The sequence below is a fragment of the Gracilinanus agilis genome, chromosome 1, assembly GCF_016433145.1.
Source record: "Gracilinanus agilis isolate LMUSP501 chromosome 1, AgileGrace, whole genome shotgun sequence".
In the NCBI taxonomy this organism is placed as follows: domain Eukaryota; kingdom Metazoa; phylum Chordata; class Mammalia; order Didelphimorphia; family Didelphidae; genus Gracilinanus; species Gracilinanus agilis.
In genome coordinates, this window is record NC_058130.1 from 682,908,644 (window position 1) to 682,926,946 (window position 18,303).

Below are 18,303 nucleotides of genomic sequence, written 5' to 3' on the forward strand. Positions count from 1 at the left end.
AGAGAGAGAGAGAGAGAGAGAGAGAGAGAGAGGACAAAGGGATGTGGGGGCAAAACAGGTACTAGAATATTGGAGGAAAAAAAGGATCTTTAAACTGTTTGAGGTCAGCCCAGAGTTAATCTCTGTCTGCCTTTAAAATCAGAATAGTTATTATACATAGAGAATACTTCTAGAAGGTACATGAAAACTATTCTGTTATTTTAAAAGAAAGAAAGAACCATGGAGAATTATTTGTTAGTATACAAATCACTTTCTCCTATAATACTGATGTAATGTCTCATCTGAAATAAAATATATAAAGCACTCTCCAAACTCCAAATTTCTATATAAATGCTAGTTGTATGATTATTATCTGGAGTGTTATTGTTAATTCTGGGCACCACATTCTAGGAAGATTTTGATAGGATGGACCATGTCTAGAGGAAAGTAATGAGAATGTCAAGGATTCTTGAAAAGATAGCATATGAGAACTGAGTGAAGCAAGTAGAGATCTGGAGAATATTTCATTAAAGGGGCAAGATTGCTGTGTGTAAATATTTGAAAGGCCAGTATGTGGAAGAAGGGTTACTGATGTTCAGTGTGGCTTTTAGGGAAAGAACTATTGTGTGACCAAGGTTTAGAGGTAGATGTCAATTTAGTAAAAGAAAGAACTCTATTAACAATTAGAGCTGTCCAGTGATGGGTTATGTCAGGTTGAAGTGGTAGTACCCATCACTGACCATCTTCCTACAGAGACTGAATAATCCTGTGGACATACTACAAAAGGACTCATCCATCAGATAGGAATTAGACAAGATGTTCTCTGATTTCCCTTCTAGTACTGACGTATGACTCTGACTTCATGCAATATTCTACATGAACAAATCTTTTAAATTTGACTTATATTAACTAAAAGGTATTCTTTCCCAGCTTCCAAAGCCTACGGTGTGACAGTATTTCCATGGCTACTCAAAGGAGGGCTCACTTTGTAATATAAGTAATTTCTGGTTGTTTAAATTTGTCTACACAGAAACAAAAAGACATATAATAAAAACATTACCTGACTGCTCTGATGGCGGATTTGAGGGTGGGGATCATGTCTTCTATGAGGAATTCATTACTGTAGCCTCGTTCTTCAGCCATGGGTTCTCCTGTCCCAGCATCTAGAAAGTAGGATACAAAACCCTAAAAACCAAGTCATAGAGCCCTAGCAGTGGGTGGGGGGCTTAGGAATCTCATTAAATTAGCAGCCTTTAGAGATGGCATAGTATACTAGACATGGTGTCAGACCTGAATTCAAATACTTCCTCAAATACTTACTAGCTGAGGGACCCTGGGCAAATTATTTACCATCTTTGTGCCTCAGTTGGCCTCTATGGCTTTTCAGTTCTCTGACTATTTTAAAGAGAATATCAATTAATTAAAACTAAACATTCTTAGTTGTAAATTTCAGAATAGTGTGGTTATTGGACTTCTTAAGTGGAAGATTTGGACTTGGGTATTATCTCTACCATTTACGAACTAGAAGACTTCAGGCATGTAATTTAACTTGTCTGTGTTCTTTATCTTTAAAATGGGAATAAGAAAAATTGAATTGTTTAGCTCATGGGGTTGAAGATAGGTATACCACATACTTGTTACTGATGTTATAGAAATATAAACTATTTGTCATAATTGTTTATCTTGAGACACTCCATAATGGAAGGAAGCATGACTTGGAGAATCATGGATTTAGAACTACAAGGGACATTGATGAGTTCCTTGACCAAGACCCCTCATTTTGCAGCTGAGGAAATGGAGGTCAAGGAAGGTTAGGTAAATAGTTTACCCAAGGCTACACAGGGAGTGAATGGCAGAGCTGGCAATGAAAACTGGGTCCTCTGACTCCAAATCTAGCCCACTATAATATATTGCCTCAAACTTTGTATGTTCTCACCCCAGTGCCTAGGGCAGTGCTATAGAGACAGAGGGTGTTTAAAATCTGTTCATAATTGTTAATGTTCTATTTCAATGCCTCAACATGGCACGGATATAAGCCAATAATTTGAGGTTTTGCCAATGAAGCTCAAACTTGGGTGGAGTCTTTAAGTTGAAAACAGTTTGAGTTCTATGTGCTTATCAACTAAGGACCAGGCTAGCTAGGTTTGGAGAGACTCATCTTTGGGGAGTTACCATCAGTGATTGTTATTATCAAAGTTATTACTAGCTACAGATAATCACAAATACCATCTATTAAGGCATAGAAGGGTTGTGATTTGAGTTGGTGGATAAACATATCACTGAAATCACAAATTCTCCATCCAGATGGTGGAGTAAGAAGTCTATTTGTATATGTGAATATATACATATATATGTATGTGTGTATACATGTATATATCCATATATATATGTATAACACATATATACTTTATCCCTACTATTAGATTGTTAGTTCCTGAGGACACAATGCTATGATAACAGAAGGCAGTCATAAATACTTATCAATTAAATTGTTTCATGATATTATGTCTAAAACACTGGACTTGGAGTCAAGAAGACCTGGGTTTTCATGCTGTCCCATAGCTCGTGTGACCATGGGCAAATCCCTTAAGTTGCCTGAGCCTCAGTTTCCTTAGGTGTAAATAAGGGGGTGGCACTTGATAAAGTTACTTTCAGCTCTAATGCTATGATTCTATCATTTCTGTTCCCCAGATTCTCAGTGAGTAGGGATAGTGTTGGATCCTATTCTGATACACTTCTCGGAAAGGGAAAAAGTCCTCATCTAAAGTTGTATCTTCAGATCTTCCTATTAATACAGATCAATCCTAGTCTTTTTTATAGGATGGACTTTTTTTTTAAATCCTTACCTTCCTTCTTGGAGTCAACACTATGTATGACTCTAAGGCAGAAGAGTGGTTAAGGGTAGACAATGGGGGTCAAGTGACTTGCCCAGGGTCACACGGCTGGGAAGTGTCTGAAACCAGATTTGAACCTAGGACCTCCCATCTCTAGGCCTGGCTCTCAATACACTGAGCTACCCAGCTGCCCCCTAGGATGGACCTTTGATGACTTTCAAAGACTCCTTTTCTAGCTGAGGTCAACATTCAAATTGTTGCCACTAGCCAAATAGGATTGAGAATACAGATTTCCTCCTCTCTCCCAATACTCTCCCCAATAGTCATGTCTTATTTTGGAGACTTTGAGGAGATGTGACGATGAAACCAAAAGTTGTAAGTCCTAAGAACTTGCCTTGTGCAATACATGCAACATAACATATTTATGTGGAGGCCAATTAATGATTACAAACACATTATAAAGAGGTAAATGACATACTGTATACAACAATTAATAGAAATATCTGTAGTACTTGAAAGCTAAACTTGTAAATAACTTTTTAAACATTATTTCATTTGAGATTCATAAGAATTGGTGATAGAGGTACTCAGCATCTTATCTTCTAAAAAAATCTTTGTCTTATAAAGAAACTGAGGTGAGATTTAGAGAGGTTAGTCACTTGTCCAGAGTCACAGAGAAATGAAATGTCAGAGTCAGGATTTAATTGCAGCTTTTTTTGGACTCCAAGTCAACTCTCTCTATCTGCGAAACTGAGCTGCCTTTCTACTGTTCACTGTCCCCTCTCTGATGCTAGAGGCTTCTAAGAAATGGAAGTAGAGCAGCTTAGCTGGAACATAAAGCTGTGAACTTGGAATCAGGAAGTTTAGTTCAAATCCTGCCTTTATCATTGACTTATTATATGACCTTGAAAAATTCACTTAACACCTTTAAGCCTCCATTTTCTCCTCTAGAAAATGGGTATAAAGGTTTCATATCCAACAAAAATGTCTGAGACTCAAACAAGATAATGCAGATAAAGCCTTTTGAAAACTTTTAAACACTCAACAAGTGTCAATTATTCTTTAATATATCTGTCTGGGATGTTTTTACTGAAAACTTCCTTCTTAATTTTTTTGGGGGGAGGATTTCTCCTACCTCCAATTGTTTAGAGAGAATGGGAAAGATGGGGTGTAGTGGTAGTTAGTTGGGATTGGAGGGAGTGGGCCATTTCGAAGATCTTGGACAACTTCACAGATGGTTCAACAGAGTGGGAAAAGAAAGTGAGCTTGGAAGAAGTGAAGGAACAGTGAGGGGAAGTTGGAGGAAGGAAGGGAAATTTGGGTTACCTTCAGAGCTCTGCCAAAAAGCGTACGCTTTCATTCGGAATGCAGTCCGAAAACGTTCCTTATTGTTCAAGCCAACATTCTTTGACTCTTTAGAAGGGCTTTCTTCTATGGCATCTACATTCAGAGGGGTAAATAGCTTTCCTTTAGTATTGGTACCACGAGGATTAGAAAGTCGAACCCGATCCAAGAGACCCATCTTTTGGCTACAAAATAAGCAAAAGTGAACAATTTTCCTCCTTCAGTGTAGCTCTTAACATTGCATGTCCATCCCTGTTCTGCAAATTCTATTCTAGGACCCCCTTGCAGATCCCCAGGAGAAGGGAGAAATGTGATTAGGGTAGAATTTTGAAGCTAGAGAGGGGCACCTGTAACAATAAGGAGAGCCCCAGTAAACAAATCCCATCCTTACACACCTCTTCTGGGGCATCAGTAGAGGTAATGTGTCAAGTCATTTGAGCATGGGGGAGGGATTTGAAGCAGAAGATCATACTGACTGGCATATTATACAAAAGATATCGAATATGGGAGACATTTACTTTGGAAGTCAGGGCCCCAAACATTCTAGCTCAGGGTTTGTTGCAGGGACATTTTTATACATTTCTAAGGGCACCTCTTTGTAAACACCGTGGATTTCTCTCTCTCAGAAGTTACCACTGGAACTATTCTTCCATCTTCTTAAAGTTTTATTTATTTTTCTGGCAACTTAATGGAATTCAATTGAACAAGGATTTATTAAACACCTGCTCTATGCCAGGCACTGTATAGACAGGTTGGTACTAGATATAAAGATAAAAATGAATCAGTCTCTGCCCTCAAGAAGCTTTCATTCTAATCATGGAGGGGAGTTGGGAGGAAACAACATATCAATATAGTTAAATAAACACAGAAAACATAAAATATACAAAGTAAATACAAAATAACCTTTGTATGATATTGGCATACGTTTAAGACAAACCCCAATACAGAGCCAGCAACTTTGTGGGCTGAGCTAGGATCAAATAGCAGGCAAAGCAAGAAAGACTAGTGGGACAACTCAGATGTCTACTAAGATAGGAAATATCAAAATATAGGACCAGAACCATTAGGTCAACTGTGTTCATTACCAATGTATAAATTTTAGAAGACTTTAGGATACCAACTATTAATCCATTTTTCAGTTATGCTTTCTTAAGATAAGTAATTAATTCTGAAGAAGAACAATTCAGGCCAAAGGCATATATATATATATATTATGAAAATTGACCAGATAAAGAGACATGCACTTGCAAAGTAATTGGATAATTATTTTATTAGACAGTGTCACTTTTCTCAGAACATTTGTATTTTGATACTTAATTAAATGATTATTTCTTTGTGCCTAAAAAAGAAAAAATCCTGCTGCCCAGGTCCAGCTTTTTCTTGGTATCATTTTTTTTCTATGCATGATAATTGTGTCTCAAACTCCCATAATGCTTTAGGGTCTACAAAGTACTTTCCTTAAAATAAACTAGTGATGTAAGTAGGGAAATATTATTATTTCTATTTAACAGAAGTGAAAACCGAGTCTTTTTAGAAGTCAAACAGGATTTTCCCAGCTACTTAATATCAGAAGATAGATTCTCACTCAGATATATGGACTCCATGTCCAGCATCATCTCCATTACAATTTACAGTCTCACTGAGATTGAGAGTTCATTGGACAGATTTTTTTATTTCTCCCAAGAATGCACACACTTACTTTGTATTCTACTTATTAGAGTCTATATCTTATCTCCCTGATTTTTTAATACATGTATCTCTATTAGAAGCAGTGAGGTGGAGCAGATGACTAATTGTTGATCCTGAAGGTCAGGAAGCCCTGAGTTCAAATGTGGCCTCAGATTTTAATTAGCTATGAGCTGGGTTATCCTGAGCAGGTCTGTTTGCCCCTGTTTCCTCAGATATTAAATGGAGATTATAGCAGCTCTCAAAGGATTGCTCTGAGAATAAAATGATATTATTCTAAATCACAAATACAGTTCCTGGCACCTAGTAGGAGCTATATTAATGCTTATGTCTTTCTCTTTCCCTTCAAAGTAGTTTCAGCTCTCAGTTTTCCAAGCAATCATGGTATCATGCAAAACTCACTTGATTTAGTCAGAGGGACTGAGCCCTGTTACAGGACTGCCCCATATCAGAGGCCTTGGGCAAGTCACTTAACCTAATTATGCATCTTAGTTTCTTCCCCTGTAAAATGGACCTAACAATTTCTGCACTATTATTGAATTGTTGAAAAGACTAGATAAGATAGTTATCAATGACTTAGTGAACTCAAATAACCACATGGATATCAACTCCTGAGGTATTTAGGTGGTCCAGTAGAGAGGATGCTAGAATTTGAAGACATTTTAGTTGAAATCCTGCTACAGATACTAGCTATGAGATTCTGAGCAAGCCACTTAACCTCTTTCATCCTCAGTTTCTTCATCTATAAAATGGGGATAATAATAGCATTCCCTCCCACAATTGTTGTGAGGATCAACTGAGATAACATAAAGTGTTCTATAAATCTTAAAGTGATATGTAAATGCTTCTTCTTCTTAGTAATTATTGTTGTTCATTGAACCTTTGGATTATATTAGCTCTGAAATATAAGAACTTATTTTTGACACAACTCAAAAGCTTCAGCCTCTCCTTCTAAAAGGTCCATAAGTCTCTGATATCTGGATTTCTGAAGAATGAAGCTAATCATGCAGTCGGGGAAGGTTATGACTGTGAAGTAGGTATTAGCAAGGCAATAAAAGTCCCAAAGACCAATACTTTCCCCCATGGTTATACTTGGAGGAGCCATGTCAGATGAAGACCTTAGCCAGTGGGGAACAAGAGCTTCGGTGATTTTTCTGTATGGTTGGTCACAGGGCTTTTCTGAAATGCTCCTCGTGGCAAGTTTTGGATGGAAGGATCCTTCCGCTTGGCCAAATCACCAGCAGAAATCCTGCAGGTTTGGCTTTCTCTGATTGTGCCTCCGTATAGCTAATAGCTAGTATTTATATAGTCCGTTGTGGCTTGTAAAGCACTTTACAAAATACTGTAAAATTTATTCCTCGTAAGCATCCTGGAGCAGAAGGGGAAGGTGATATCACCACCCCCATTTTACACATGAGAATCTTGAGGCAGATCAGGTTAGGTGACTTGTCTAGGGTCACATGACTATTAAGTATCTGAGATAGGATTTGAACTTGTTTCTTCTTGACTCCAGATCTACTGAGTCACTTAACTGTCTCATAGGGGAAGGTTGGAGGAAGTCTGTGCAATATAGTGTATATAAAGCCCTAGGCTTGGAATCAGAAGACCTGAGTTCGAATCCAGTCACTATCACATAATAATTGTGTGAGTCTGGAAAGGTTGTATTCCTTATCTGGGTCTCAGATTGCTCATCTATAAAATAAGAGAAGTGGCAACCCAAGAATAGCATCTACAGCCAATCCCACATCATGGTACAGTGGAACAAATATTGAATTTGGAGTCTGATGATCTCTTTTCAAATCCAGGCTCTGCTACTTGTACTGTCCATTTAACTTTGGGGGAGGCCATTCAATTTCTCTGTCCTTTTAGTTCCTTCATCTACAAAATGACAGAATTGGATTTGATTCTATGACTTTAAAACAAAAAACAAAACAAAACAAAAAACCTCTTACCAAAGAATAATCACCAGTATTGGTTCCAAGGCAGAAGAGTGGTAAGGGCTAGGCAATGGGGGTTAAGTGACTTGTCCAGGGTCACCCAGTTAGGGAGTATCTGAGATCAGATTCAAACCCAGGACCTCCTGTCTACAGGCCTGACTCTCAATGTACTGAGCCCCCTAGCTGCCCCAATGCTGACTTTTGATGTCCTTATAGCTCTCTATCTTGTGATCCTGACTATATTTTCTCTAAATTCTCTTCTTTGGGGATCTAACTAAATGATAATTAAGGTTGGAATAATTCTGGACTTATTTTTCCCATCAGGCTTATAGGTTCAGCCAGGAATGGGTAGAAATAGATAGTTTTGTGGGGAGAATTGGAGATAGAAATTGAAACAATTGCTTACAAGATTAAGTTCCTTGAACGTAAGAATGGAATCAAATTCATCTTTGGTTTTCCTACCGTCTTATGGCATTTTATGCCTCAATGAATATTTTCTGAATGAATGGAATATCTCGTGTTGAAATATTCTAGCTTCCAAACAATAAACAGAAAATTATTGAGATTTATTCCTTTCCTATGCAATTACACTCTGTTTTGGATTATAGTATTTGTGCAGCTGCCTCATCTTTACTGAACTCTAAGTTCTGGTAGGGCAGGAATCTCTTCTTATTCATTTTTGTGTCAGCCCTCAGCATCTAGTAGCAATAGTAGACACGTAACAATCTTTTAAAAATTGGATTCCTTGGAAGAGAGCTTATGAAAGTGGAAGAAATAAATGAAGAGGGATATTCTGCTGGGGCATGGAAAGCTTAGGGTTATGAATTTCAATGGACTCTTGGGATAGATTTAGTTCTTTTGGATTTACTTAAGCCAGCTGGAGAATGCAGGGAGGCTGACCACGCTGCAGCCTGTCAGGAGATAAGTGTATACAGAGTGTATACATAGATCATGATAAGGTGCTTAAAGTAAGATTCATTGTAGATGTTTGGTCCTGATTCTAAATCCCTATGTGTGACTTTGGAATAGATGAGCAAGGGTAAAGAATCTCTGGAGGCAGATGCTGGGATGTTTTAGCCCTGAAATAGTTCCACTGGGTGCAGGTTCTACCAATATTATTACCTGTATCCATTGGGTTCACCTCTATTTACTTCATTCCGGATGAGTCTCAGGGTGATGAATTATGAGTGTGAGGGGCACAAGTTGTCAGAAATAGAAAGCACTCAAGTCCCAGATCTGCAGTGTCTGCTGTGAATGACTCCTGGCTAGTACAGCTTACGTGGCTTAAATTCTTCCTGCAGTAGGGGGAGAGATCTTTTTGCTTTCTAATTGTGTCACTAGAAAATGAACACCTAAATGGATGGATGATCAGATGGTGGAAAGAGTTCCTCCCTTGAGCCACAATAGCTATCTTTTTCTCTTTTCAGTATGGCTTTCAATTGAATAATTCTACCCTTATTCTCTGTTGGCAGAGCAGGGTCTAGCATGTCAAGCTCATCTCAGAAATGGGACCTGATTTCTAGGAGCCTGACTTGCAAGGCTTTTCAGCGCAGAGAAGCCCAGTAACAAAGGCTAATTGGGTCTGGTTGAAAAAGGAGTTAGAGCTGGGGAAGGAAGAATGGAAGCTTTTTCATTCCGAATGGTCCAAAGACTGAGAAAACACAGTGGACCTTGGATGGTTGTGATTGTCCCTGAGAAATGTGGTAAAGAAAGACTGTCCTAATAAATGCACCTAAGAAAAAAAATCAAGTTAGAAAAAAAACCAGCCCTAGACTATATTGTTTTCTTTGACTCCAAAGAAAAGAGAGTGTGACTAAAAGGTGCCAACTTTTTCCTCTGGCTTTTATTAAACCATGTATTTACTACACAATTCTCTAAGATTACAAGGTTCAGAAAAGAAGCCAACCTGCATTGATGGAAGGCTTTCCTCATTTAGGAATTCCTTGTATCAATGCCATCACCAGAGCAGCTCCTATCTATGTTTTAAAGATCTAAAGAGACATATGGAAGGGAGAGGGACGTCTAAGAACATCTTGGTGTTAGAACAATAATTCTTTCAAGTGTCCCAAAAGAAAATGAAAGCACTTATAGTGGATGTAGCTAGCTGTATTATCAATGAGGATTTGCATTTGAAAAAATATGTCAAAGATAGCATCAGACATATATATGACTAGAAAAGGAGACGGCTAACCATGCAATGAGAGTGATGAATTACATATAAACAAGAAACAGGTGTAATTAATTGGAAAAGGACTGGAGCCAGAGTCAAAGGACTTGAAATTTAATTCCAGTTTTGCCTCCTAATCATTGTATGGCCTTAGACAAGTCATGTGACTTCTATGGGCCTCAGTTTCTTCATTTGTACATTGAGGGGGCTGGACTAGATGCTTTAAATCTATGTTGCTATGAGATTCACAATAATAAAGGAGAATGTCTGGTTTGTTAGAGCTTCCTGTGAGTCCTTTATGTTATTTTAAAATTTTCTCTAAAGTGAAATATTATTGTTCAGTTATTTTTGTTGTATCTGAATCTTTGTGACCTCATTTGGGGGTTTTCTTGGCAAAGATATTGGAGTGGTTTGCTATTTCTTTTCTAGTTTATTTTCCAGATGAAGAAACTGAGGCAAAGAGGGTGAAGAGACTTGCCCAAGGTCATGTACAAAGTAAGTGTCTGAGGACAGATTTGAACTCAGGAAGATGGGTCTCTCTGACACCAGACCCAGCACTCTATCAACTCTGCCACCTCACTTACCTAGAGGGAAATAATAACAATAACAGCAACAAAAAAGATGAGAATATCTAGCAATAATACCAGATAGCTCAAAATCTTTAAGCTCTAATAGTTTAAAACTAAACTAATTCTTTTGGGAAATTCTGTATAATACTTTGTTTTGCAAATCACCTTATAAATATTATCTCACTTTAACCACACAACAATCCTGAGATTAATATCCCCATTTCAAGATGAAGGAAAGACATGTTATTGTTATTTCCATTTTACAGATGAGGCAAACAGAGGTTAAGTCATTTGTCCAGGATCACACAGCTGGTAAGCAATGGAGTCTTTATTCGAATTCAAGTCTTCCAGATTCCAGGTTTAGTGCTCTGTCCTCTGAGTCACCTTGGTACTTCTATTTTATATATATATTTACTTTTCAGTGTTTATTTTCTCTTATATCTTAATGTCCATTCCAACACTAGATCTGTGAGGCTATGATCCTATTCGTTCTATGAAATTCTTGTTCTATGTCTTCCTATAAATCCTCCACAGAACACTTGCCCAGTGTATAAGGGAGGATTTCTTCTAGGTCTTCTATTATTTTATAGATATGATTCCATGTTAGATGTTCATCTGCTATCCATCATGTTTGCTATATGCAGTAGTACTAGAAAGAAAATCTAGGTAAAAAGAAATAACGTACTAGAATTGATATTAAGGTTAATGAGAATATTCAAATGCTCTTGACACATAATGAGGTGGCTGGTTCTTTATCTGTCAAATTTAAACTTGAAGCCCAGGATAAACGGTTTTCTTATTCTCCCCCACCCCGTTGCTGCTCCAATTGCTCACCTCTGCTCCCCACCACCATCTTGGTCTCATGGATGATCAAAAAGTGCCTATTGAATGATCTGTTTCCATAGAATTTCATAAATATTATGTCCTGGAAAGAACAATGGAGTAGGAGGCAGGATACATGAATTCTAGTCCCAACCATGCCACTTTCTAGGGATCTAACTAAGGGAAGAGTCTAATTAGGGTTGAATCACAAGGCTTTTGCCCCAGGGATTCTAATTCAAGGTATAGACCAGAGTTTAGGATCTAATGATGTTCCCCTTGTCCATGAGATCTCCACGTTAGTTATGACTCCATTTGGAAAAGTCAATGGATTTTTCTGAATTTGTTTCCTCACATCTAAAATGAGTATGGCATTACTTCCCTGTCTACCTTATAAAGTTTTTGTGAAGAAAGCACTTTGTATAGTGTTCTGGTGGTGAATATAAAGAGAAAGCACTTAATATACATCATCTCATTTGATATGACTGTGGGAGACAGGGAAAGCCAATATTGCTTTTGTTTCCAATAAAAGTAGAAGTCCAGGAAGTACAGAATTATGTCTCACAAATAAGGAAATTAAATTTCAGAAAGGTAAATTATTTGCCCCAGTCACATGATCTATAGTTTCTTCCTCCATAAAATAAATATAATCCTAGACAAACTTGCAGGTTTAGTATGCAGACAAAATGAGAAGATGCATGGGGAGATGCTTCATAAAGTGCCAGGTACTCTATGAATATAAAGGGTAATGGGTATACATAACATTATATATGATATGTACCATGACTTAATAGTTCTTGTAAGTGGTATGGTGAGTAAAATGCTGGGACTGAAGTCAGGGAGCTGAGTTCAAGTCCTATTTCACACACACTTAGTAACTATGTGATCCAGGGTAAGTCACTTAATCCCTGTTTGTCTCCATTTCCTCATCTGTAAAATGTTAAAAAAAATTTTAAATAGCACCCACCTCTCAGGATTGTGTGAGAATCAAATGAGGAGATATCCACAAAACATTTTGCAAATCTTAAGGTGCAATATAAATACTATTAATTATTAGTAGTACTATTATAGTTATGATGACAATGATGATGATTATTTGCTTTCATAGAATTTTATAACAGCACAGCCTGGAAAGAATCCTGGACCAGGAGTCAGGATACCTGGATTCTAGTATAAACTATGCCATTGTGTAAGGGATATGACCACAGGAAAAACCCAACTAGAACACATTCACAAGATTTTTGCCTCAAGTATACTATTAGCCAAAGGCTATTGGTCAGCAAGCAGGCCTTTCTCATTCAAAACTCAAGATATTTCACTTTTTTCTTTAAAAAAAAAGACTCAATCTCATCTATGAATTCAGTCTTTTCTATGATCCTCTTGCAGATAGGTACCCATGTGCACGCTATAAATATTCCAGCATCAATCAATGCATGCCATTGAGAACTGGCGACCTACTGGTGAACCAAGTGGGCAGCTACCCAGGATGCACTATTTAGCTTAGGGATTAGGGGGAATTGTTCTCAAATGAAATAGAGTGCAGAACACTTTTTGAATATGGATTTTACATAGGGCCAATTATAATGCTAGATTGCTCTGTTCTCCAAGGTATGCATTGATTTATTTTGTGAAAGCCAAGTCTCAAAAGATTGCAGAACAGAATGCTTAGGGGACCAAATTTTGCCTTGTCCTTGTTGGGATTCCACAGTAAGATTTCTCTTCCTAACTCTTGCTAGAGAAGTATTTCCTATATCCTAGCTTAAGCTTTTCTTCTCAAACATCTCGTATCAAACTAAAGATCTCCCAGCCAATCTCCCTTCTCTACCTTCTATGTGCATCCTCAAGATTCAGAGCTTGATCCCTTATTCTTCCCTTAAAGGCATAGGCCAGCATGCCAAGCACTCTGGAATTCCCAGTCACCAGGACAACAAGAGAGCACCCAGGCTGAGGTCCCAGGGAAGGAAGGATGGGTTTTGAGTCTACTCAGACATACCTGGAAGAATGAGATAGTTCTTTTCCCAGGCAGTGCTGAGATTTGATGTTAATCAGTGGGTATTAGTATCAGCAAATCACATACAGTATAAACTGCTGAATAATCAGACAATTAACTGGAAACTCCATAAGAGCAGGGATTAGGTCTTTTGCAAGTTCCTCAAAGCCTAGCAGAGCTGTCTACATACAGTAAGTGCTTACTCAATGTTTGTTGAATCAAATTTAATTGAATGATCCCATCATTCAATTCAGATGTTTTACTACCTTTTGAAGAGAATAAAAATTCCATTTGCATTTGACTGCGCTTTTTGTGGTGGCAACAAATTGGAAAAGGAGGGTATGTCCTTCAATTGGGGAATGGCTGAACAAACTGTGGTATATGCGGGTGATGGAATACTATTGTGCTAAAAGGAATAATAAACTGGAGAAGTTCCAGGCGAACTGGAGAGACCTCTGGGAACTGATGCAGAGCGAAAGGAGCAGAGCCAGAAGAACATTGTACACAGAGACTGATATACTGTGGTAAAATTGAATGTAATGGACCTCTGTACCAGCAGCAATACAATGACCCAGGACAATTCTGAGGGATTTATGGTAAAGACGCTACCCACATTCAGAGGAAGGACTGCAGGAGAGGAAACATATAAGAAAAACAACTGCTTGAACGCATGGGTCAGGGTGGATATGATTGAGGGTGTGGACTCGAAACTACCACACCAATGCAACTACCAACAAAAAAAAAAAAAAAAAAAAAAAAAAAAAAAAAACAAAACTAGTGGAAATGCGCATCGGCCATGGGTGGGGGTGTAGGAGGGGGGGTTGAAGGGGAAAGGTGGAGCATGAATCATGTAACCATGTTAAAAATGAATATTAATAAATGTCAAAAAAATATATAAAAAAATTCCTTTTGCATTTGATCTAATGACTTCCACTTCATTCTCCATTATCTAAAGTATCATCTTTGTAAATATAATAATGGTTCACATTTATATAATTCTCTAACATTTGGAAAGTGATATCACTTTCCAAATGTTAGAGAATTATAGTCTCAAAAAAGTATATATATATATATATACTTTTTTGAGACTTACCAAAATCCATCAAGGCACATACTGTTAATACCTTATTTTAAAGAGGAGGAAATTGAGGGTCAGGGAAGTTAAGTATTTTTTTTTTTGCCCATATCATACATAAGTGTCTGAGGCAGGATTTGAACCCAGGTCTTTCTGACTTGGTGTACAGTATTCCCACCACATTACACTTCACAATCTCATAATTCTACTTGGAATTTTTATTACCAGGGTCAATTCGAAATAATTTCAGCGGGGATAATTTAATTAGGCAAGTCTTTCATTCTCTTATCATTATGAATGTAGATGAAACAAAATAAACGCCACATTTTTCAGGGACTAGGAATTATTAGGCTGCTTTGCAGAGAAGGAATTGATTTTTCAGCATCACATCACATGGGTATCCCTTTCCAGAATGAACTCTATACTCCCAAGCTACATCATGAATACATACTCCTTTTGAGTGTCCTTAGCATTTTCTACAAGTTTCAGGCTATCAGGGGTTTCAGTCTTCTTGATGTCATCCAGAGAGGTACGTGCCATTCTTTTCTATTCACTCTCGTCTGTCTTTGTACATGTCCTTGAAAAGACACATCGCAGTGCAGACTCCTGCTTCTTGGTGGTTGCATTGGTTTCTTCAGTGGTCGCTCACTTTTCTCCTCATCAAAATTGCTTTTGACTGTCTTGTCAGAATTTTATACTTGAGGGACTTTCATTCCTGTGCAGTGGACGTCCCTTTTGCTGCTTCAGGATGAGGTTTTAGTCTTGCTTTTTTTCTCATTATTTTGAAATATATTCTAAATGTCTATAGTACTCATCTACATGTAGCCAATGTAACCTTCCTTAGCTACTAAGAACTCTGAAGACTAAATTTAAGAAACATGGATTGAATCCAGTGTTAGACATTGTGCTAGGTGCTGGGGACACAAAGGCCATAAAGAAACAGGACCTGTCTGCAAAGATCTTCATCCTATGAGAATATAAAATCTCCTCACAGCCCCCAGCTCAGGTTAATCCCACTTCAAATTTCTCACATTACTTTAACTGACTCTCTCCTCCGTTCCATGGCATTATAACTTGTATCATTCTTATTGGTGTCCATGTCACATCCCTTCCAATGGATTTCATGCTCTTTCATTTTTGTATGCCCAGTGCCTAGCACAATGCCTTGTACATAATGGATATTCAATAAATGGTTGTTGCATTGGACTGTACGGAATTAAATTTGCTGAGACGGTAATTTTTCCTCGAGGTTTCCCATTGCTTCTGTTTCAACAAACAGTTCTTTCTGGATGATCATCATGAGATGTAGAGTGACAAGTCCTTCCATGATTTCTTCTTCCATTTTGGAGATGAAACAAATTGTCAACGTGTCAAGTAAAAAATTTGTCAGCTGCCCTGCTTTTAGTAGATAGAAACTCTAGTAGATGAATAGAGAACTCAACTCAATTCAGTAAATATTATTGAGTTTTTTCCAGGGACTGTGCTAGAAATGGGAGATTCAAAAACAAAAATGAAGTAGTACTTGCCCTCATGGAGCTTCTCTGTTAAATATAGTTATATCTATCCATCCATCTATCTATCTATCTATCTATCTATCTATCTATCTATCTATCCATCCATCTATGCATCTATCTATATACATATATAAAGAAAAGTATATTTATAAGGTAGGGAGTAGTGGGCACAATGGAGAGATCAGATAAAGAGATCTAAAGGAAGCAGAGAAGAAGAATAAATGAAAGGGTGAGGGGGGCAGAAATTAGGGAAGATTTAATGAAGATGAGGCATCTTTATTGAGCCTTGAAGTAAGTTAGATTCTAAAAGGTGGTGATGAAGTAGGAGCACATTCTAGGCATCAATTAGGGCTTGAGGTGATGCTTGGTGCCTGGAGGTAGGAAGTCAGACTCAGGGAACAGTGAGTAGTTTAGACCAATGAGTGAGTGAAAAGGTGCTATGTGAAATAAGATTGGAGAGACTGTTTAGAGCCAAATTGTGACTTACATTCTAGGCAAAAGAGTTTGTATTTTACAAAACTATTACAGTAGATCCAGTAAATCGGATGAGGACCTCTATAAGAATGGTAGCCATGTGAACAGAGAGAGTTTAGCCTGAGCAAGTACCCTTGATTTTCTATTCTAGGACTTTAATTTATTAGACACTCATTCCAGGTTTCTTTGTCATCATATGAATCATTCAAAGCAGGGAACAGTCAGTGAATTTGATGCCTCAATATACCAAAGAGAACATATTGGTGGTTTACTCAAGAGACAGGACATCTGGGTCCAAGACCAGCAAACTGCATGACCCATCCACATCCCATTGTTTTTCTGAGTCTCATTTTCTTCATCAGTAAAATGGAGATAGTACTTGTACCAAGATACCAAGTGGTATAGTAGGTAGTGTCTTGGAGCTAGGAAGATCTGGGTTTTCTTAATTCTGGTGCATTCTCTTAGTAATGATGGACAAGTCAATTATCTCCTTATTGTTCCCAGAAGGCTCAGTGGTCCATTGTACTTAGACTCACAGGACCTGAATTTGTATACTAACTCAGCTACTGCCAAACTATATGTGTGACTTAACTTTGCTAAACCTCAGTTTCCTCACTTTTAAAATGAGAGGATTGGATTAAATAATTTCAAAGGTCCTTCCTAGTTTTTAATGAATAAGTTTAAAATTTTTTAGTGTTTTTAAAAAATCCCTCAATTCCTTTTAAACTGGTTGTTTTAAAAAAGTATGTACTTAGAAAAATTTGTGGCCCCATTTTCTGCCACTCCCTAGATATAACTAAGGTTGAGAGAAGGGGATATTTAGTGCAAGATTTATGGTTGTAATTGGAGTTTTCTTTTCTGTTATCCTTTCCACCTTTATTATATTTTTTGACTTATCTCTTGAGTATGGACAGGGTACCTTCTTGAAGAGTAAGACAGATGTAAACATGTTGGAATATTCCTTCCTACTTACTTCATTGGCATACAGTAAGTGCTGAATGAATGTTTTATTCTTTTGTCTATTTATGAAACTTCTATAGGAGATGGTGAATATGTATATCTTGGACGATCCTAGGACTTATGCTGCTTCTTGTGAAAAGCCTGATATCTCAAGATGTGATTATTCTCCTTTTAAGAAAATGAGGGCTTTGAATGCCAACCCAAGATTCCAGAGGTTCCTAGGAGGCTTAGAAGGGCTAAAGATGAAGAAGGACTTCATAATTTGATGGACATGATTTACAAGGAATCATTTAGAAATTTACTCAATTTTAAATTTAGAGGTATATGTTATAGTATATAGCATGATGTTTGGAGTGAGGAAGGCCTGGAATTGTACAAATTCCACTTTTGATACTCATTTTTCATATGATATCAGGAACATTATTTAACCATGTTATACCTAAAGCAATACCCTATGACTTATTAAGTTAGAGACAGGTTGCCATCTGGATTATTAGAAGGAATTCTTGCATGGGGAGATCTCTGTTCTAATATAAACACAGATTCTTTATATATTCATAGATATAATTTTAATCATTTGATGTAAAGAAATAAGTACATTATATAAATAAATTGTTTTATGAATAAGTTTTTTTCACACTCTGGAAACCCAGAATAAATAAAAGGTGTCATGCAAGGAAATAAAATGTTCCTAAATCTTTCAAATTTAGCTTATTAATTGGCATTTGATAGCTCAAGGGGACCCAACACAAAATATCAGAGTAATCACTGAAATCAATAAGACTTGCAGCTTACAATTTCATGTGGACAACTGAAGTCCCTTTAGCTATAGTATGCTTGCCTGTAGGCGGGATCTTGGTGACTTGGGGCCCTGATAGGAAGGAAGGAAGAAAGGAAGAAAGGAAGGAAGGAAGGAAGGAAGGAAAGAAGGAAGGAAGGAAGGAAGGAAGGAAGG

General features: G+C 37.5%; 1 protein-coding gene across 1 annotated transcript in view; it reads right to left on the reverse strand.

Annotated features, from left to right (window-relative positions):
• Positions 1-18,303, reverse strand: part of KCNQ3 (potassium voltage-gated channel subfamily Q member 3) — a 110,170-nt gene that overhangs the window by 12,047 nt on the left and 79,820 nt on the right. The window contains exons 10-11 of the mRNA XM_044684323.1: positions 4,140-4,342; positions 1,040-1,142 (exon numbers count right to left, since the gene is read on the reverse strand). Coding sequence (XP_044540258.1) covers positions 1,040-1,142; positions 4,140-4,342 — 306 coding nt within the window. The remainder of the gene's footprint in view (positions 1-1,039; positions 1,143-4,139; positions 4,343-18,303) is intronic.